A 17,886-nucleotide genomic window follows, 5' to 3' on the forward strand; every position below is an offset into this window, starting at 1 on the left:
GGGCTGTGCCTCAGGATCCCTCAATGTCCTGGGATTTCTACTGAAGGGAATCGCAACTCCAGGTCCCCTTGTGAGCTCAGAGGAGAATCCTGGACTCTCATTTCAGCTGAAGATAGTAGCACAGACAGGGACCCCCTGGATCCACCTTTCTCCCTGTGGTCTGGGTAGCATGACAGCCTGGTCCTTGCTGGTGCCAGCTGTGGCCCTTACCCTAGGAAGAGATGTTCTTTCTTTTCAGATGTTCCTGACATAGGAGTGAAAACAACTTTCCAACAGCAAGACGTCTGCCAGCCACTATGTACCTCTCTAAACCTCAGTTCCCTTTCAGAAAGATAGGAAGCGGCACAGTACAAATCCCCTGGAGATGTCATCTCTGAATTGCTGCATGAAAAGGGCAGATCTCAGGGCCTGGACCAGCCGCTCGCAGAGGGGCTGCCCTGATACATGCACTGTCCCTTCACAGGACAGCGTCCATCTGCACACATACTCACCATGGTAGACAAGCATGGGTGGGGATTGACCAGTATGTAGGGAACATTAAGGAGCTCATTGCTGGGCAAATTCATGCTCAGGTGTTAAAAATCATCCAATCCAGTCTCCTTCTATCACAGTAGGTGATAACTCTACTACCATCACCCAGAGACCTTCAGGCCTGCCATGCACGAAAATTCATGAAGTTCTTGTTTAAGTGAAGCCCCCTGCCTCCCCCAGAAAGAAGCTGCTTCAGTGAGAGTGGAGGTGCTAGCCAAGCTTGGTGATAAGCTGTATGCAGAGATCAGTCCAGAAGGGCAGAAACTGGTGTTTTCTTCCCCATTGTGCCCCTGCAGTGTCTCACTGAAGCCCCCCAGCACCTGGAAGTTTTTCCCCAGAAAGGCAGCTCATTTCTGCGTTGTGAATTCAGCCACAGCTCTCCATGAGCACCATCAGCCTTCACGCAGTGCCATAGATTCAAGTTTCAGTTAAAGGAATGGCCCGCAGCCCTAGTCATCAGGAAGGGTGGAATCTTTTCCTCCCTGTGAAATCAGGGCTGGGCAGTGAATATACTGGGGCGGGGGTGTTTTATCAAGAACTGAGACCCCAGGAAACAAACTATGTGACCATTGTGTGAATCCATGACCCATGCCAGGGCCAAGCTATGTAAACCTGGAACATGAGCCTGGTTAAGAGTCCCATAAAGGCCCAGGATAGAGACAGTATTACAGACATGTAACAGATGAAGAAAATGGAAAACCTAGACTTTACTTGTGGTGACTTGACAAGGATAAACTAGCAAGGATTTGAAGCAAGTGAGAAATACATAAAGTTTCAGAGAAAGAAGCAGCAGGCAAGTGCAGGAGGCACTGAGCTTCAGGTCAGGGTCAGAGTCCTAGGCCTTCTACTGACCATGTGTGACAGTATCACAGCCCCCCCCCCCACCTACGTGGGTACAGGTAAATGGTTCCAGAGTAATGACTAAGAGCTCATGGTTCTCCAAAGCTACAGTGTTTTCCTAGAGTGTTTCAAACTAGAGCTGAACTACTGAAGCAAAAGCTTTGAAACATGCAAGCTCAGAAACAGCCCTGTGCAACCTATTCAGGGTTGTTTGAATACCCTTTTGTGTGCGTCTTCTCGGGAGATGTTTTATTATTCTATGCCAGCTAGCCAGGGGCACCTGAGGCCAGGGAACAGCTCTTTCAGAATGTCTAGCAAATGCTAATGTGATACCATATGTTTTTCTTATTATAGACATCCCGCGCTCAGGCCTGCACTGAATGTACTATTAAAGGCTTTTCTATCGGAAACCAGCTTATTAGAATAAATAGGAGGTTGGGAGGGCATGGTTGTGTTCTCTGCTATACTCAGGACTCCCTCTGGTTCTAACATTTTAATATTGAACCAGTAGCATAAACACAGCTGGTTTCTGTCAGCGGTGATGGGCAGTCTTCCTCTTAGTACCCAGGAACTTTCATGGGGTGTGCAGAGGCGACTTTGCAGATGGCATCTTACAGATCAAGGTAACAGCCACCTGCTCCTGGGCTTTACCTGGAGAGGTTAGTCAGTCTATACACACCTCTACTCCATTCTACAACAACCGATCAGATACAGGCTAGGATGCTGAATGGCGAATAATATTTATCATTTGCTCATCCTTCTGTTTGTCCACCTATGTGTAGCATTCTGGATCCCAACAGCATTTAGCATTTTAAACAAGAAAGCAAAAAAATCCATCAAATATGTGCCTTTAAAATGTTGCTATAACTAGATAAGCAGAATTGAAGGGTAAAAGCTACTGGGAGGGAAGCAGATGATCAGGTACAAACCTGCTAAGGTAATCCTGAAAAATGAGGAGACATGGATGGATTACAGCAATGGGCCTTCAATTATACTGAGGATATGAGGACAGAAAGGTGTCAAGACAGATTCAAAGATGTTTGGCTCCATTGACAAGTTCGGAGTTCAATCTTCTCAATGCTAACATTTTTTAGGGGAAGGGCATACCATTATTAAAGAGAAAAAGATGGTGAATTTGGTTTGGGTCAGCTTGAGTTCAAGGTCATCATAGTTGAACAACCAACAGAAGATGGCGAGCCAAGTGGGTGGACTGAAGAATAAGAAGAGATGGATGGAAGGAGGTCTGGGCTATGGATGGAGTGTTAGTTTTCATATTAGATCCCCTCATCAGTAGATAAAATGGACAGTACAACTGAAAAAGGCACCAAGGCTGAGAGCCCAACATGTGCATCATAGATGGAGAAGAGAGCAGAAGGAATGGAGAGCATGGAGAGGAATGGAGAGAATGTTCAGCCGGAGACAATAGTCACTGACATTAAAGGCCATGAACAACAGGTCACAGTTGGAGGGCACTGGGACCAAATCTTGCAGAGTCCAGTCTAGGGTTGATGTTAGCACTTGGGTAGGAAAACCTGGACATGAGCAATGGCCATCAGAAAGGAGGAAGAGAAATGCCTTTCATTGAGCATCTAGGAGGAGCCAGGCAGCTGGGTACTCTAGCACACACATTCCTGGAGGAAGAGGTAGGCTTTCTTCTTAGCCTTTTATATACAGACAGCAGAGACTCTGTGTGGTTATACCATGGCCAGTGCATTCTGAAGTGAGACAACAGCCCTGCTTTGCCTGGCTTTAAAACCCTATGTTATGCATAGCCCGGTGCTGGGGCTCACACCTGTAATCCTTGCTTATTCAAGAGGCTGAGATCTGAGGATCGCTGTTTGAAGCCAGCCTGGACAGGAAAGTCCACCCAAAAGCCAAAAATGGAGCTGTGATTTAAATGGTAGAGTACCAGCTTCGAGCAAGAAGGTGAATGAGAGCTCAAAGCCCTGAGTTCAGGCCCTAGTACTGGTACGAAAAAATAAAGTCTTTCTAACTGGCCACACTCCTCCTTCATACCCAGGGGTCAGATGTTGAACCTGACCTTCTCATAGCGGTTGCACTGTGTGGGTCAGCATGGCTTTCTGCTGCTTGGCTCCTACCTACTGAACAGCAGGAACTCTGCCTGAAGCCAGAAGCTGCAGAAGGATGGAGAAAGGGGAGTTGCCAGCCCAGAGCCATTCGTCTCCCGGCTGGTGACACCAGCACCAGAGCCCCAGCAGAATAGCAAGCTTGTTCAATCTTGTCTGGCTGTTAGTGGTGATGTATGAATAAGCAAAGAAGACAGCTTCATTTTCATAAGTTCACTTGCGCCTAGAGTAAGGAAGACGGAGAACAGTGCACTTAATCATAACCACAAGCCCAGCACGGAAAACAATGACAGAGCTTTTTCTGTTAGTCCTGGAGTTTTATTACAGTAATGCCTAAGAAGATGAGACAGGCAGTGAGGAAGGCCCAGAGAGTCCGGATGGTGTGTCAACGCATGTCAGTGCCCCCCGTGACATCCCCTGAGATTGTACTTGTTCATGTGACGGCAGGCGGAAGATGCCCTTGCATAATCAAGGTGAAGGCTTTGAACTTGGACCTCTGGAGACCAGGATTTCGATGCCACTTAGTGCTGAGCTGTGATGCCTGTGTCATCCACACTGTGGCCAGGGAACAAAAGTGACCTCTCTTTGTAGATGACCAGTACTAGACAGCACCCTTATCAGAAAAGCTTTGAGGGGAAGTTGGAAATCTGTGTGGGAGATGGAGGGGCAACCCACAGTGCGGCAAAGAACAAAATAGATGACTCCAGCGGTGACATCTAATGTCACACAAGCAGCACCCGAGCTGCACACCGAATCAGTCGTTGTCCGCTCTTCATTCTTCCCACTTATCACAGTTTCTGTCACTGTAGGTATCAGGCTGCTTCATAATTGTTTTATCTTGCTCCTCTTCTAACTGCCTCTAGGGCAAGGACTATGTTTTATTTGTATTTGATTCCTTAGTATTTTGTGTGTTGCCTGACATGAAGCAAATGTCAATCGATAGGAAGCTGAGCCAACTCTTGACAAGGAAAGGACCACATCCACTCAGGAAGGAAGAAGATGGGACAGAACAAGGGGCCGGGGAATTCTAGGTATAAATAATGACAGGAGCAAATAACTACTGAACACCTCACTCTTTTCTAGGTACTCTCAGTGGTATTGTTTGAATCATCAGTGAACACAGCTTCCTTTTCTTTACATTAATTTATGCCTAGATAGTCCACACCAAAAAAAAAAAAAGAAAGAAAGAAATCTAATTCTAAAGCATCTACTCTTTATTGATATCATTTTACAAATGAATGGAGAACAGACAGACACATTGACCTTAAATCTCTGATCCAGAGGTCTACATTTAGGAAGTCGAGACATCAAGATTTGAACTCAGGCCATCTGGCTCTGAGTTCATTTTCCTTATCACATTAATCATCTTAGGAAGTATAGCACTGGAGACCCCACTGGAATCTGCTGGCTTATGACCTAAAATTAGATAACTCGTGACTTTATTTCATAGCAGGGGGGTCCTGCAGGTGAGTCTTACCCTTGACTGAAGCACGGGGAGAAAACTTCCAGTCTCCCATCAGCCATTCTTCATCTTCAAAGTGCAACTCAATTACCCAGGAAGCTGTTTTTTTAATGAAATGTAGACCCAGGGGTCATAATCCATATGTATAAGTGTTGGAAGTGAGCCATAGTAGAGCAGTTCAGGGACCACTGCCTGGACTTTGCCATTGTCCACATAAGGGAAGCACTCACCCGAGTTCACACAGCTGCGTGGAAGATGCGTGGATGCCGGTGAATGGTAGAATGCAGCTTCACAAAGGCAGGGACACTCACACATGCTAACTATAGCGAGCTTCCCAGTCAAGACAGAATAACCCACCAGACTCATTTCTTTTTCCTTTTCAGTCTTTAACTTACTTTTTTTAATTACCTTTAGTTACACAGAGGGACTTCATTGCAACATGTCAGTTCATGAGTACAATGTATCGTGTCAGTGCCACCCCCTTCAGACTCACTTCTGTAGTAGATATTTGTTCACTACCTAGTGTGTGTGTGTGTGAAAGAGAGAGAGAGAGAGACTACATTGGCCATGTGCTGATGTCAAAAATGAGTATGTATAAATGAGGTGTGAGTGTTCCTGAATAGGATTCCCGTAGTCTTTAAAAGGTAGGATGTACCAACAGGATGGACTGACTGGAGCTGTTTGCCATCTAATGCAGTAGTGAAGGTAAGATGGGGTTTTGACTTGGAGTTATACATGAAGGGTTCATGCTACTGTTAGACCATAAAAGCACTGTGGGGGGGGGGGGGGGCGGTGCTCAGTGTCCCAAGGGCAGTGTTTGCATGAAGAGGACCTAAAGGAGAGGGGAAGTGAGGATGGAAGCAATACTACCACATGTTTTTGTTGAGCAGGACTGGGTAGGCTTTATCCAAAGTAGTAGCCTAAGACTAATGAAAATATGCATAATGTCAACACACAAATCTAGACTTTGGAGGTATGTGAAGGTGTGATTCAGGTAATCATCCTTAGCACAATGAAAGATCACTCCCATTTGGTAGTATATTGCACCTTTGATTGTGCCAAACAGATCATAATACCTATTTGGGGTAGTCATCATGAGCCATATGTCTCCCTGGGAAACAATTCCCCTTTGCATCCTACCCTCACCATCCTACTTCACCATCAGATGAGGTATCTAGCAGGGTCATACAGTCAGGACTGGGCATATATTTCTCAGCGCAGAGTACCTTGCCTTTTAGGTCTAATTGTTTTTGCAGAACCAGCCCAAGCTAGTTGGGTATAAAATTGATTGGCTCTTGAACTCCCTGAATTGGTGATATGTTTGTCTGAGGGATTCTACAAGTTTGGGATGTGATCATATGCGATGACGAAGTGGGTGGTAGGTAGTATTTTTCCCATGCTTCTAATTTATGTATTCGTGCTGGGTTGATGATTTAGATAGGAGCTCCATAAATTGATCAAATAAATTACACCCAACTTACATACCATCATTTCAGGGAGCTGTCATCCTACCAAGGAGGTCCTATATCACCCAGTGTGGTATTCCAAGAAAACTGCCGTGTTTTCTTAACATGCTGCTGAGCTCTCCTGTGACGAGAAAGCACTTTATTTTCCAGACTGGCCCAAAGGATAAAGAGTTTCGCTCCGGAAGGCATCCGTTAACTTTGGTAGACAACAATGATTACTTGTGTGACCATAAGAAAGTTATTTAGCCTCAGTTTTCTTCTATCAGATATGCATTTATGCTGTCTTCTTCAAACTTTGGTTGCAAGGGTAAGCAGTAATGCATTGAAACAGTGGAAAGAAGTAGATGTCAGATGAGTGTAGATCAATATACTAGTTCCATCAGTAGCGCATATCAACAATCTGATGTGAGCCTCATTTCCCAGTTGGTTAAATGGCATTAATGATAGTCCTGGGAGAGTGTCTTTTACCAGTGTTATACTGGAGTTGGCTAAAGAAAGCCAGGTTGGTCTAATGCCCTACCTGGATGGCCCACAAACTCCTTCCCACATCCCAGAGACATCCTAAGAGGTGGACTTGAAGCCTGACCCACATGAGATGTTTCGGTTCACTGGAGATGAGGCCAACATCAGAAGCCCAGGTCTGAAGACAGAGGAGCAATTATCCCTTTAGACCACACTCCTGCATTAACATGATACTTGGTTGGCTTACGATAGATACATTTTAGAGGAAAGAGGAAGTATGAGGACACACACACCATAAGCTTCTGCTCACAGAGTGGCTCTTGTCTGTGAGCTCTTGTCTTTTCAAACATGGATCATTCCTTCCTGTCTCATGAAAAATCAGTCTCAGCCCATACTCAAGAAGAGTCAATCAGTTAATGCGCTGTGGGAGCTGTTAGAACACTGCGCCTGGTGATTTGAAAATAAATGAATAGTATGGGTTCCAGTTTTTTCATAGATAAACTAGATGACCTTGGATAGGGTAAGTGACTGATCTGGCATGCCATCTCTTCTCTACCAAATAGGAATATTAAAAACAATTGCCTAATTGTGTGAATGAAATATGTCCATGCAGGTTAAACATTAGGGTCAGAATCTCACAGTAAAAGCTCCCAGTGAATGCAAGCTGTTGTCTCCCTGATTTGCCATGATTATATCCTGTATTCACTCTTCTCTGTCCTGAAGTCTCAGCTTCAACTTCTAAAACATCTGTGTTCTCTACTTCACAGGGCAGCAGGTGCTGGGCTTGGTAGAGAACCAGAGTGACTGGTACCTTGGCAACCTGTGGAAAAATCACCGCCCATGGCCAGCCCTTGGAAGGGGCTACAACACAGGTAAACCATAAGATTCGTGTGGGTGGGGTTTATAAAAGGTGACAAGGTGCTCCATGCTCCCTCAGGGAAGGGACATTGGCAGCAATACACAGGAGGCCCCTGGTTACCAGCATCCATCAGTGGACAGTACATGGGCAGGTGAGCCTTGGTATAGCAACTTGGCCTTGGCAGTCTTTTCTCCAGAAAGCCTTCACCCACAAGCCTATTCAATTGTCTGCCAATTTTCTCTGTAAGTTCCTTGGCTGTTTAATAGAATATAGATCATTCTAGGGTAACCAGCACCCTCAAGACCTCAATTTCTTCAAAAGTTTTTCCCCAGGCTCGTCTCATGTATATTTTAGGTGTACAGGAGTCTTTGCTCCCATCAGGTATCAGGATTCATCTTGCTGCATACTTCCATGTCTGTGAGCTGAGAAAGAAGCAGAAGTAATAGCTCTTTAAGCTCCTGCTCATAGCTCATTGGCAAAAGTATGTCATGTGCCTTTCCTGGGTTCAAAAGGTACGAGGCAAGGACACCACACCATGCACCCAGCAGATAGCACAGTTCTCAAATAGCATGTGGCAAATTCTTAATTCTACCTTGGTACCTAACCCCAATATTGCCCCTCCTCTATAGATATTCATTCAACCATCCTTTGTTGAACAATCATGTGAATGCTGACTGGGCATGAAGGCCCATGCTACATGTGTCAGACACACAGGCTCACATAATGAATAATGTCACTGTGCAACATACCCTCGGGATTCTTCTCCCTTCTATCTTCATTGCTCCACCTGTGGTTTCCTGCCCTCAAAGGATGCAGACTTAGTCTTTGTCTAGAGAAGTAATGCTCAGAGAACAGTGGTATGGGTGAGGCAAGGAAGAGCTGAGACCCAGCATCTGAGACCATCAGTTGGGTTGGGTTAGGGCAGGTGTTCGGGATAGTATCATCTGAAGATGCCATATAAAACCCACCCTCCAGTCTAAGGCCAATCCTGGTGAAAAGAGCCAAAAAGTCAACTCTGGGCGCTGATGAGTCAGACTCCAGAAAGGACCAAGGACTCCAGCCAGGCTTTCAGAGGGGAGGTCAGAATGGAGGTCAAAATGGGAGGAAAGGAAGCCCACAGCCATGCATGAGCAGCCAGATGTGATGGCCAGGGAGCCCTGTGTTGAAGGCCATTCGTGGAGCTGGGCATTGTGCCTTCCCTGATAGTTGCCAGAGCATCAAGCCTGTTGGGCTCTCTGTAATCGACTCAGGCATATAGAGATCCAACAGAAGAGTCATAGCCACCATCCCCTCCCAGACCCACAACTTCCCCTGGAGCTCCTGGCTGCCTTCCCCCACCACTGTGCTCATGTTAACCCTTTAGGGGCTACAACACAGTAAACCATAAGATTCGTGTGGGTGGGGTTTATAAAAGGTCACAAGGTGCTCCATGCTCCTTCAGGGAAGGGACATTGGCAGCAATACACAGGAGGTAAGTGTGAAGCGTCCCTGTGAGAGGTCAGAAGGTGAAGGAACTGAGGAGGACTAGAGCAGCAACTCTTCAATAGCAAGGAGGGAAGTATTTCAACATTTCAGTTAACAAGTAAGCAGGGCCTCTACCTACCGACTAGATGTTATTAGCAAGGCCATGTGCTGGCTTCCTTACAGGTGTTAATCTCATCTGATCCTCACGCTGAACCCAGGAGGCAGATGCTATACTTATCTGTATTTTACACAAGAGGAATCTTGTGCTCAAAGATTTCAAGGCTGGAACCTTAATAAGTAAAAGAGCCTGCGGTGTTAACTACTCACCTTCCTTGCTTGTGCTTTAATGGCTTCAGGGCCAAAGACTTTTTGTTTTGGATTTTTAAAACAGAGTCTTTCTATTTTGCTCAGGCTGGCTTCAAACTCATGATCCTCCTGCCTCTGCCTCCCAAGTACTGGGATTCTAGGCATCTGCCACCACACCCTGCTTACTGCACATACCTTTTTTTTTTTTTTTTAATAGAAGAATCTAGTTGGGTTTGTAAGGAAGCCCAGGAGTTTGCCCGACATGAAGTCTCTAGGATGTTTCTGGAGCAGAATGTAAGAGCCTGCTCTGACAGAAATGGCATACTCAGCCAGCTCACCAAGGAGCTCTGTGCTCAGTGCATTTGAGGTTGGAACCTGAGTGAGCCCACCCCATGGAGGGCCAATGAGAGGGCTTGGTGTACTTTCCTTTGGGATGCAAATCATCTCTCTATGTCACATTGACTTCCAGACTTCTATAGAGCCAGAGATGTTTGTTGGGCAGAAGCAGAGAAATCTCAGAGAATCCCTGAACTGCACTTTTACTTCCTGTCCCTTGAAACATATGGTGATAGAAAATGTCACATGGAGATATACTGCCCTGCCTTGAGGTTGCAGTATAAAGGTCACAGTTATCTGCCTAAAGCAAAACTCACTGGTCATCAATCCACGCTTACAGGGAGACCGACAGCATGGCCCTCTGGAGAGTTTATTATGATAAAAAATGGCATATCCTCTCCCACCCCTCTGAGTTTGCTACAGAATGCAAAGACAGGAGACACACCAGAATTTAAAACATTTCCGCTCCCACCTGATAGGCCCCGACACTGAGTTTCTTCCTTCTTTGCTGGTACTTAAAGGACAGAGCAGATTGGGGAAAGCCTAGTTACAAGTGCTATGTCTACTGGGACTTCAGTGGTACCAAATGATCGTTAAGTGTGCATGTGGCATTGAAATGCAATGGCTTTCACAATGAGAACTTGTTATTGTAGACTCTCATGGAAATGGAGGACTTGGCAGGAAGAAACCTTCTCCCTAAATTCCATCCCATCTCCAGGCTTCCAAAAGGGTTTCTCCAGCAAAACCCCCAGGCAAACTCTAGCACATCAAGACTAGAACTGCAATCAAATGAGTTTGGCCATGTAGTTATTTAAGAATCACTAACAGGGACACTTGCTTAAGGAGCCTAGCCTGGCACAAAACAAGTGATAAGGGACTAGAAAGGTGACTTAGCAGTAGAGTGCTTGCCTAACATGCATGAAGCCCTGACTTTGATTCCTCAGTACCACATAAAAACAGAAAAAGCTGGAAGTGGTGCTGTGGCTCAAGAGGTAGAGAGCTAGCCTTGAGCAAAAAGAAGCCAGGAGCAGTGCTCAGGCCCTGAGTCCCAAGCCCCAGGACTGGCACAAAAAAAAAAACAAAAAACAAGTGATCAATACATCTTCGTCTTTGACTCCTTGTATATCTACTAGTTATCTGATAACAAAAAAATAGACTCTCTTTAAGATGGTGGATACATGGTTCACTGGGATTTGCTAAGGTCAACCAAGCCCCTAGATCAGTGTTTCTTTTACCCAGCTATCATACAGTGCCTTTTCCCTCTACCTAGAAAAACTTTTCACATTATCGTAGGAAAAAGAAACTCATTTTAGTTCGTATTTCCTAACTGTGTTGTACTTTGGAAAAAATCTCCAGAAAAAGCATGAGATACCTGGGATAGGAAATCTGCCTTCAAGACCTGTTGCTTTTAAACTCTGCCTGGCAGGCTTACCTAGTGCAGTGAACCTGGGATTCCTCATCTGTGATGTTTTGAAACTTGGTTGTAGTTTTTATTTCTTCTCCTGAATAATTCAGATTCAGCTGTGCTCATGAAATGTACCTGCTATGCGCCAGACTTCTTCTAAGCACATTAGCATGCAGGAGGGTTCATTCCTGCAATTACCTGGTGATGTAGAGATTCTCCTTAAAAGACCCAGCCAAGTTCCCGCTTCCCAGTCTACTTTTACAAAGCCCAGAAGACCTTAAAAGACTAAGGGAAATCTGCTTTTCATCTCCCTCCTCTTCTTACTGGAAATGTTTACAATGTATTTCCATCCAAATAAAGTTAACTGAGCCAGAACAGCCATGAATGGCCAGGCAGGTCCCAGCACAGAGCTCGTAACTGTTCAGGTGGATTAAATGGTACCTCCCACATCCTTGCCCGGAAGTGGTCCGTTCCCAACCACTCTGTCCATGTGTCAGCCTAGGCCCAAGACGCTATCATTCACCCAGCATTTAGCTGTCCGAAGGGCTTTCAAAAAAGAAGAAAAGAAGAGAAAATACACACATGCACATACACACATGCAGGATTTGTATGGGCTCATTAAGATTCAACACATGTCATCTCCTAAGCCTATGGATGAATATCTAACAAATAAACAGCAGCAAAGACAAGAAGGAGGAGGAGGGCTGAGAGCCAATAAAAAGAAGATGCAAAGTTCAAGTTCACAGGAAAGTTTGCTTGCGTAGGATCTCAAAGGTTACTCAAGGAGAAAGCATGTCCTCCGAAGAGAAAGGGCATACGTAAGATTAGCCAGAGGATGTACTTTTAAAAGGAATTTAAAAATAAAATGTATCATGTTCCCCTTAGTCCTCAAATTAGGCCAGAGACAGGCAGAGGAAGACCTGGTCCTCCAGAGAGAGGGGAAAAACTTCTCTAGGAATCCTTATCTGTAGAACGATGAAACTGGGACATTCAAGGACTGACTCACCTCTGAGGCTTGAGCAGACTCTGGGCTGTGCATATGTGGGGAGTGATGGGCGATAAAGTCAAACACTACAGTGAAATCCCTGGCAGGAATTCAAAAGAAGAAAATAGTTGACAACTTGCCAGAGGACTGCGAAACTCATAGCTCTAGCGGGAAGATGGGTAGTGGCCAGCGGAGCTCGATACTGGCCTTGGCCTCTGGCAGCCAGCATTTCAAGGCCCTGAACAAGTCTTGCCTTGTCTTTAAACTGTCTCTTCTACCAAAAATTCAAATGTCTTCATGCTTTGTAAGAACATTGTAATTGGGTTGTTGCAGTCTGTAATCATTGCATCCAAGAAAATGAGAGACTAGAATTTAATTCTCTCATTCATTTATTTAGTACATACTACTAAGAAGCTATCATTCTGGCATGGTTAGGGTAAATGAGTATTACCAAACACCTTCCTTCAAAACAGATTATACTGTAGTACAGAAGCATTTGCATAGGCCCAGATAAACTTGGTATGTCATGAGCCTCTCCCATAATTGAGATTCAGAGCTGAACAGAAGCCCTGCAGTAACCCTGGGCCAGAATTTCCCAAGCTAATTCCAGAAGGCATTGCAAGAGATGCCAGTGCATGTTTACAAATGGCGAACAGGGAAGGTTGAGAAGTTCACATCCTCTCCTAGAGATTCACTGGGATGCATGTTGGCATATTGCAGGTCCTATAAAGTCCAGAAGGAAAGGACGCTGCAAAACATAGAAGCAAGCACTTCACACTTTCACCTGTTCCCAGACTTAGGGGGAAAAGACTGGGGAATGAAGGGACTGGTTGAATTCTTATAATGAGGATAAGGAATTTCTCTGTTTAAGCTCCACATCCCAGGCTCTTGGCCCAAAGTATTCAGAAGGGGTTTATAGTATAACCCCATTGGAAGCTGCTTGCCTTTCCTGACACCATGCTAGGTAGACGCACCTATCCTGTACTGAAGCTATTCATTGTACTGAAGATTTTCATCCCTGCATGCTGTGGTAGGGACATAGACACTGTCTTACTCAGTTCAAGCTGCTGTGTCAGACATGCATGGCTGAATTACCACCCAGGTCACTCTCTGAATCACTCAGAATGCATGTTTACAATGTCAGCTTCATTCCTTTATCAGGGAGGGGGAATTAGGACCAGACCGCTGGGTAACTATTACTTTAAATATGATCCCTGTGTGATGTCTGGGCTTTGGAGTTTAAGAACCTGTGCCTCGTCTCCTCCTCAACTTTTGCTGCTACATTGCTCTTCAAACATAAATTGAACTTGAGTTTAACAGAAAAACTCCCTTTAACACTCCTGTTCTGTGCATCTAGTAGATTTGTTGAGCCTAGAGTATATATTTTATATCTTATCTCTGGTAAGTTTTATCCAATTTGGGCCAATCTCTATATCATTTTGTTAGACTTGATTTTAGTTCTTAGCATAGCATCTCCCACAGAAATAGAGAAAATGCCTTCTTTTCATTTTGTCAATGGTCTGGCCCATTTTTATAACACGTTTTGAGTGCCTCTTTTACAGTCTTAGAGTAAAATTCAAGTTTTTACCTATCTTATACTATCTACAAATACATCTCTGTATGTATGCTGGTACTAGGGCTGGAACTCATGGCCTGGGCACTATCCCTTAACCTATATGCTCTACAACCTGAGCCACCGCTTCACTTCTGGCTTTTTGGTGGTGAATCGGAAGTAAGAGTCTTACAGACTTTCCTGCCCAAGATAGCTTTGAACTGTAATCCTCAGATCTCAGCCTCCTTAGTAGCTGTGATTATAGGCCTGAGCCACCAGCTCTTGGCTACAAATATATTTTTTAGAACACAGTATAATGCCCTAGCTATAATACAATGGAAAAAGAAAAAGAAACTAGTTAATCATAAAATAATATTTACTTCAACATGTAATATAGGCTTGGTTATAGCAGGCAACTTAGTGAAGTTGATACTCATCTGCTCCAATTTAGTATGGGATGGTCTTCATGTCATGAGTACAAATGGTGTAGATGTGGTACTGACCATCCAAACTAGCTGGACTCCTGGGTGATATACTGCCATCCTTGAAGGTCATGAGTCCATTTGTTAAGCTCCGGCTCCACAAGTGCAAAGCTACTATGAGTTCAAGGTCTTTCTTGAGGTTGGCATTTCTAAGTAAGGTCATGGTCCCTGCTCACAGAGAGGGTTCAACCAGCTAGATGTCTGCTTAGCAGTACTGCCATCTGGCTGCTTCTCTCCACAGCCTTCATCTACATCTGTGCCCTTACCCAAAGCTTGTTCATCTCTATATCCTGAACCATATCCTTCTCTGGCCTTGTTCTGCCTTGCCGGTTCACACAGTCCATCTACTCCTTCAACCTCAATTCCTTCAGTCTAAGAGAAAGAACAAACAGTACAGCTGAGCCTTCTATTGTGGTCTCAACACTCCTAGTTCCCTTGCTAATTTCTGCATGTCACTTATCTCTGAGCCCCAGTTCATTCCTATGTGAGATGGGGCTGGTTGTACTATCAACTTCACAATGCATTGTTGGGGAAAACATATGGGAGTATGTTTACTATATAAGGATAAAGGATTTATACTCACCCAATATAGTAGTCTCCTGTATCCTTTAAGGGCCAGACTAAGGGGAAGCAAGATGTCAGGTCTCTTACAGTATTGGTCTCCTGTGTTCCTGTAGTTCACCATTCTCCTTTTCCTACTAAGAGACAGCATTGCTTATGTTCTAGAGTTGGTCACAGACCCTGGTCCACCTGATAACAATGAGCAGTAGGCAATGAATAGCCTTTTCTTCCTTTATCCCATCAAGACTATGAGGGTCCCAACCTTATAGTTATTTTCTGCAGAAAATTAAGGATTGTTTTTCAGTTTCTAGGAGGGTATCTGGGTCAAAGAACTGTGTTGGATATTAGCACTTCCTTTTCCCTTAATGCTGGAGGTTCACAAATGGGGCTAGACTACCAAGGTTCCTTGACATCTTGGTGGGTAACAACTGTCTTTTATCCACTTAAAGTGGTTGGACTGATCACTACCTTCCCCCAGGCCAACCAGTCTTGAGCTCATTCACTGATTAGATATGTACCACACTTGTGCAATGTGTATGGCTTGTACAACGTGCCAGGTACCTGTCTGCATCCTAGAGATGCCCTCTTCACAGGGAGAGTTCCTTGTGGTTGTGGGAGAAGAACAGTCTTCCTCCTGTGTTTCTATAATGTCTCCTCTTAGCATCCCCCATTCACTCAGCTCCAGCCACCCTAGTTTCCTGGCTGTCACTGAAGCCTGCCTATCAAAAACCATGAGCCTTTCCATTTACATCTTCTTCTCTGACTATAGCATTAAATACCATCTTACCTTCCGTGGTTTTGCAGATTGTTTTTTGGCTTTTCTGCCTCTTTCCATGTAGTTATAAGCTCCTCCAGAGTAGTATTTTATCTAGTGATTTTCACTGTTCTATCTCTTATACCTAGAATCCTACCTGGCATAAAGTTGGCATTAAGTATACGGTATTGAACAAAATAAATAATTTCAGAAGATGTTTTCACGGGAGTCGCATGGGAAATGTTATTACTTTAGTGACATTGGCAATCTCTGGAGACATTTGCTTGTCACAACTAAAGAGACTGTTCTGGTATTTAGTGGGTAGAGGCCATAGATGGTGCTGAACATCCTACAGAACACAAGACAGTCCACAGCAGAGGCTCATCTAGCTTAAAATGTCAGTACTTCCTAGAATGAGAAACTCCGCTATAACATGATGTGCTAAGGAAATTGAAATCTTCTAGAAAGGACTGATTGTTCAAACAAAGGTCTCTAAAAAGATGATATTTTAGCTCAGGATCTGAAGGAAGGGAAGGTAGCAGCCTTAATGAGAACTGGAGTAAGAAAGGTACAACTTGAAGAGTCATTGCACAGTGTGGGGACTGCAAGGAGCCCAAGCTCTGGATCCATCATAGATTTGTGGCTCATCGAGTGACCCGGAGAATAGTCCCTGCATCCTTTTGTTTTTGTTTTTGGTAGGTGGTCAACTTTCCTCTTGTAAAATGGAGAGATTAATTCACACTCCATTTCTGGAAGGAATACATGGATGGAAAATGCCTGGCACACAATCAGCATTCAGTATATGGTAGCAGTGATTCTTAGTATAGTGTAGAATGGGAGGCTGGTGGGTGAGCGGGTAGGTCCCAGGTCTGAATTCTAAACAAGTATTTCAGTCCTGTCCTGCAGGCTGGAATTCCAATATAATTTCCCTCCTGCCTACTAGGGAGAAACCACCTACACCCACCATCTCCTTGTCTTTTTTAATTTCTTTATTTATGTCTTATCTCGGGGGCAAGTTCTCATCTTTCCAGGCTCTGATTGCAGCCTGTGGCAGCTAACACTATGTGGGGCACCCATGGACAGGCCCAAGCCACTAAACCCAGCTGTTTCCCTTCAGCTACACTAGGTCCTCTCAACTCCCCTGGCAAGGCAGCCAAGCAAGAGTCCCCTCTCCTCAGACCTCTGATTAATCTAAACCAGTAAAGAGTTTGCACAGCTGCATCCTGAACAGATACAAAGATGAGGTCTCCCTGCCCTTCCCACAGACCAAATTCTGTTCCAGAAGAGTTGCTAACCATTGATTGCTTCCTCCTTCCTGGCATGCTGGCTCCAGAGAAAGCATTTAATTCACTGCTTCCAGAGTCTGACCTTAAGTGCAGGAAGTCTGCTCCCCAGCCGCTCTCAGAGAGGCCTTTTCCCCTAATCATTCATCCTTATGATGGATCCTATTGCCCTGGGTAACTGACTACAAAGTCCCATGGTCTTCCTGCTAAAGAATTCAAAAGGATTGCTGCATGTTGAATAGAAGGAAGACAAAGCAAAATAAAATAAAATACCAATAAAAAATACCAAAAAAGCAAATACCAAAGCAAAATTCCAACTAATCCAGGCCTTACCTGCAGCTATCTCTGGTGAAATGGTATGGCCAAATCTGTGGAGGTATCGTAATCCACCTCTCTAAGCCCTGTGAATTGAGAGGAATATAATGTCTTAATCCATAAGGCTCCTGGAGCTGACTAGCTTATAAACAACGGAAATGTATTCTCATAATTCCAGAGGCTGGAAAGTCCACGCATCTGGGGAAGGCCTGCTTTCTGTTTTGTGGATGGTCTGTATCTTCCACCTGTATGTTCCCATAATGAAAGGAACGAGCTGGTTTGCTGGGGCCACTGATAATATCAGAGCAATATTTTTATTTATGTGCTTTACCTGTGAGACCTAATCACCTCCCAAAGGCTCCAAACCCTAATAGCCATTGCTTTGGAGGTTGGGGTTTCACTTATGGATTTGAGGATACAGACATCCGGATCACAGAAAATATGATAAAATAAAGCTATAGCCTTTCCTTATTGCCATAAAGCTATAGGCTTTCCTAAGCATCTGAACTAGAGTTGTGAGTCCTTGTCAGTCCCTTGTTTAGCAGCTTGCTACCCATTTACTCTCAGTGTGTCTTCAGCCATTCTGCACTGCACTGCAGCTTTCTCTCCTCTTTTCTGCCTGAGCATTTATTTGCTGTGTACCCTTTTATGTGGTGGTTAACTATAGGCACTGTATTGTGTAACGAATCTCCAGAACTTAGCTTGTCCTGCATAGTCGAAACTTCTTACCCATTGA

At 44.6% G+C, this 17,886-nt stretch overlaps 1 protein-coding gene across 4 annotated transcripts in view; it reads left to right on the forward strand.

Annotated features, from left to right (window-relative positions):
* Large1 (LARGE xylosyl- and glucuronyltransferase 1) overlaps nucleotides 1-17,886 on the forward strand; it is a 453,235-nt gene that overhangs the window by 351,299 nt on the left and 84,050 nt on the right. For all 4 annotated transcript variants that reach the window (XM_048356361.1, XM_048356369.1, XM_048356383.1 and 1 more), the window contains one exon: nucleotides 7,616-7,720. In XM_048356361.1, coding sequence (XP_048212318.1) covers nucleotides 7,616-7,720 — 105 coding nt within the window. The remainder of the gene's footprint in view (nucleotides 1-7,615; nucleotides 7,721-17,886) is intronic.

This window comes from Perognathus longimembris, chromosome 1, assembly GCF_023159225.1.
Source record: "Perognathus longimembris pacificus isolate PPM17 chromosome 1, ASM2315922v1, whole genome shotgun sequence".
Lineage (NCBI taxonomy): Eukaryota > Metazoa > Chordata > Mammalia > Rodentia > Heteromyidae > Perognathus > Perognathus longimembris.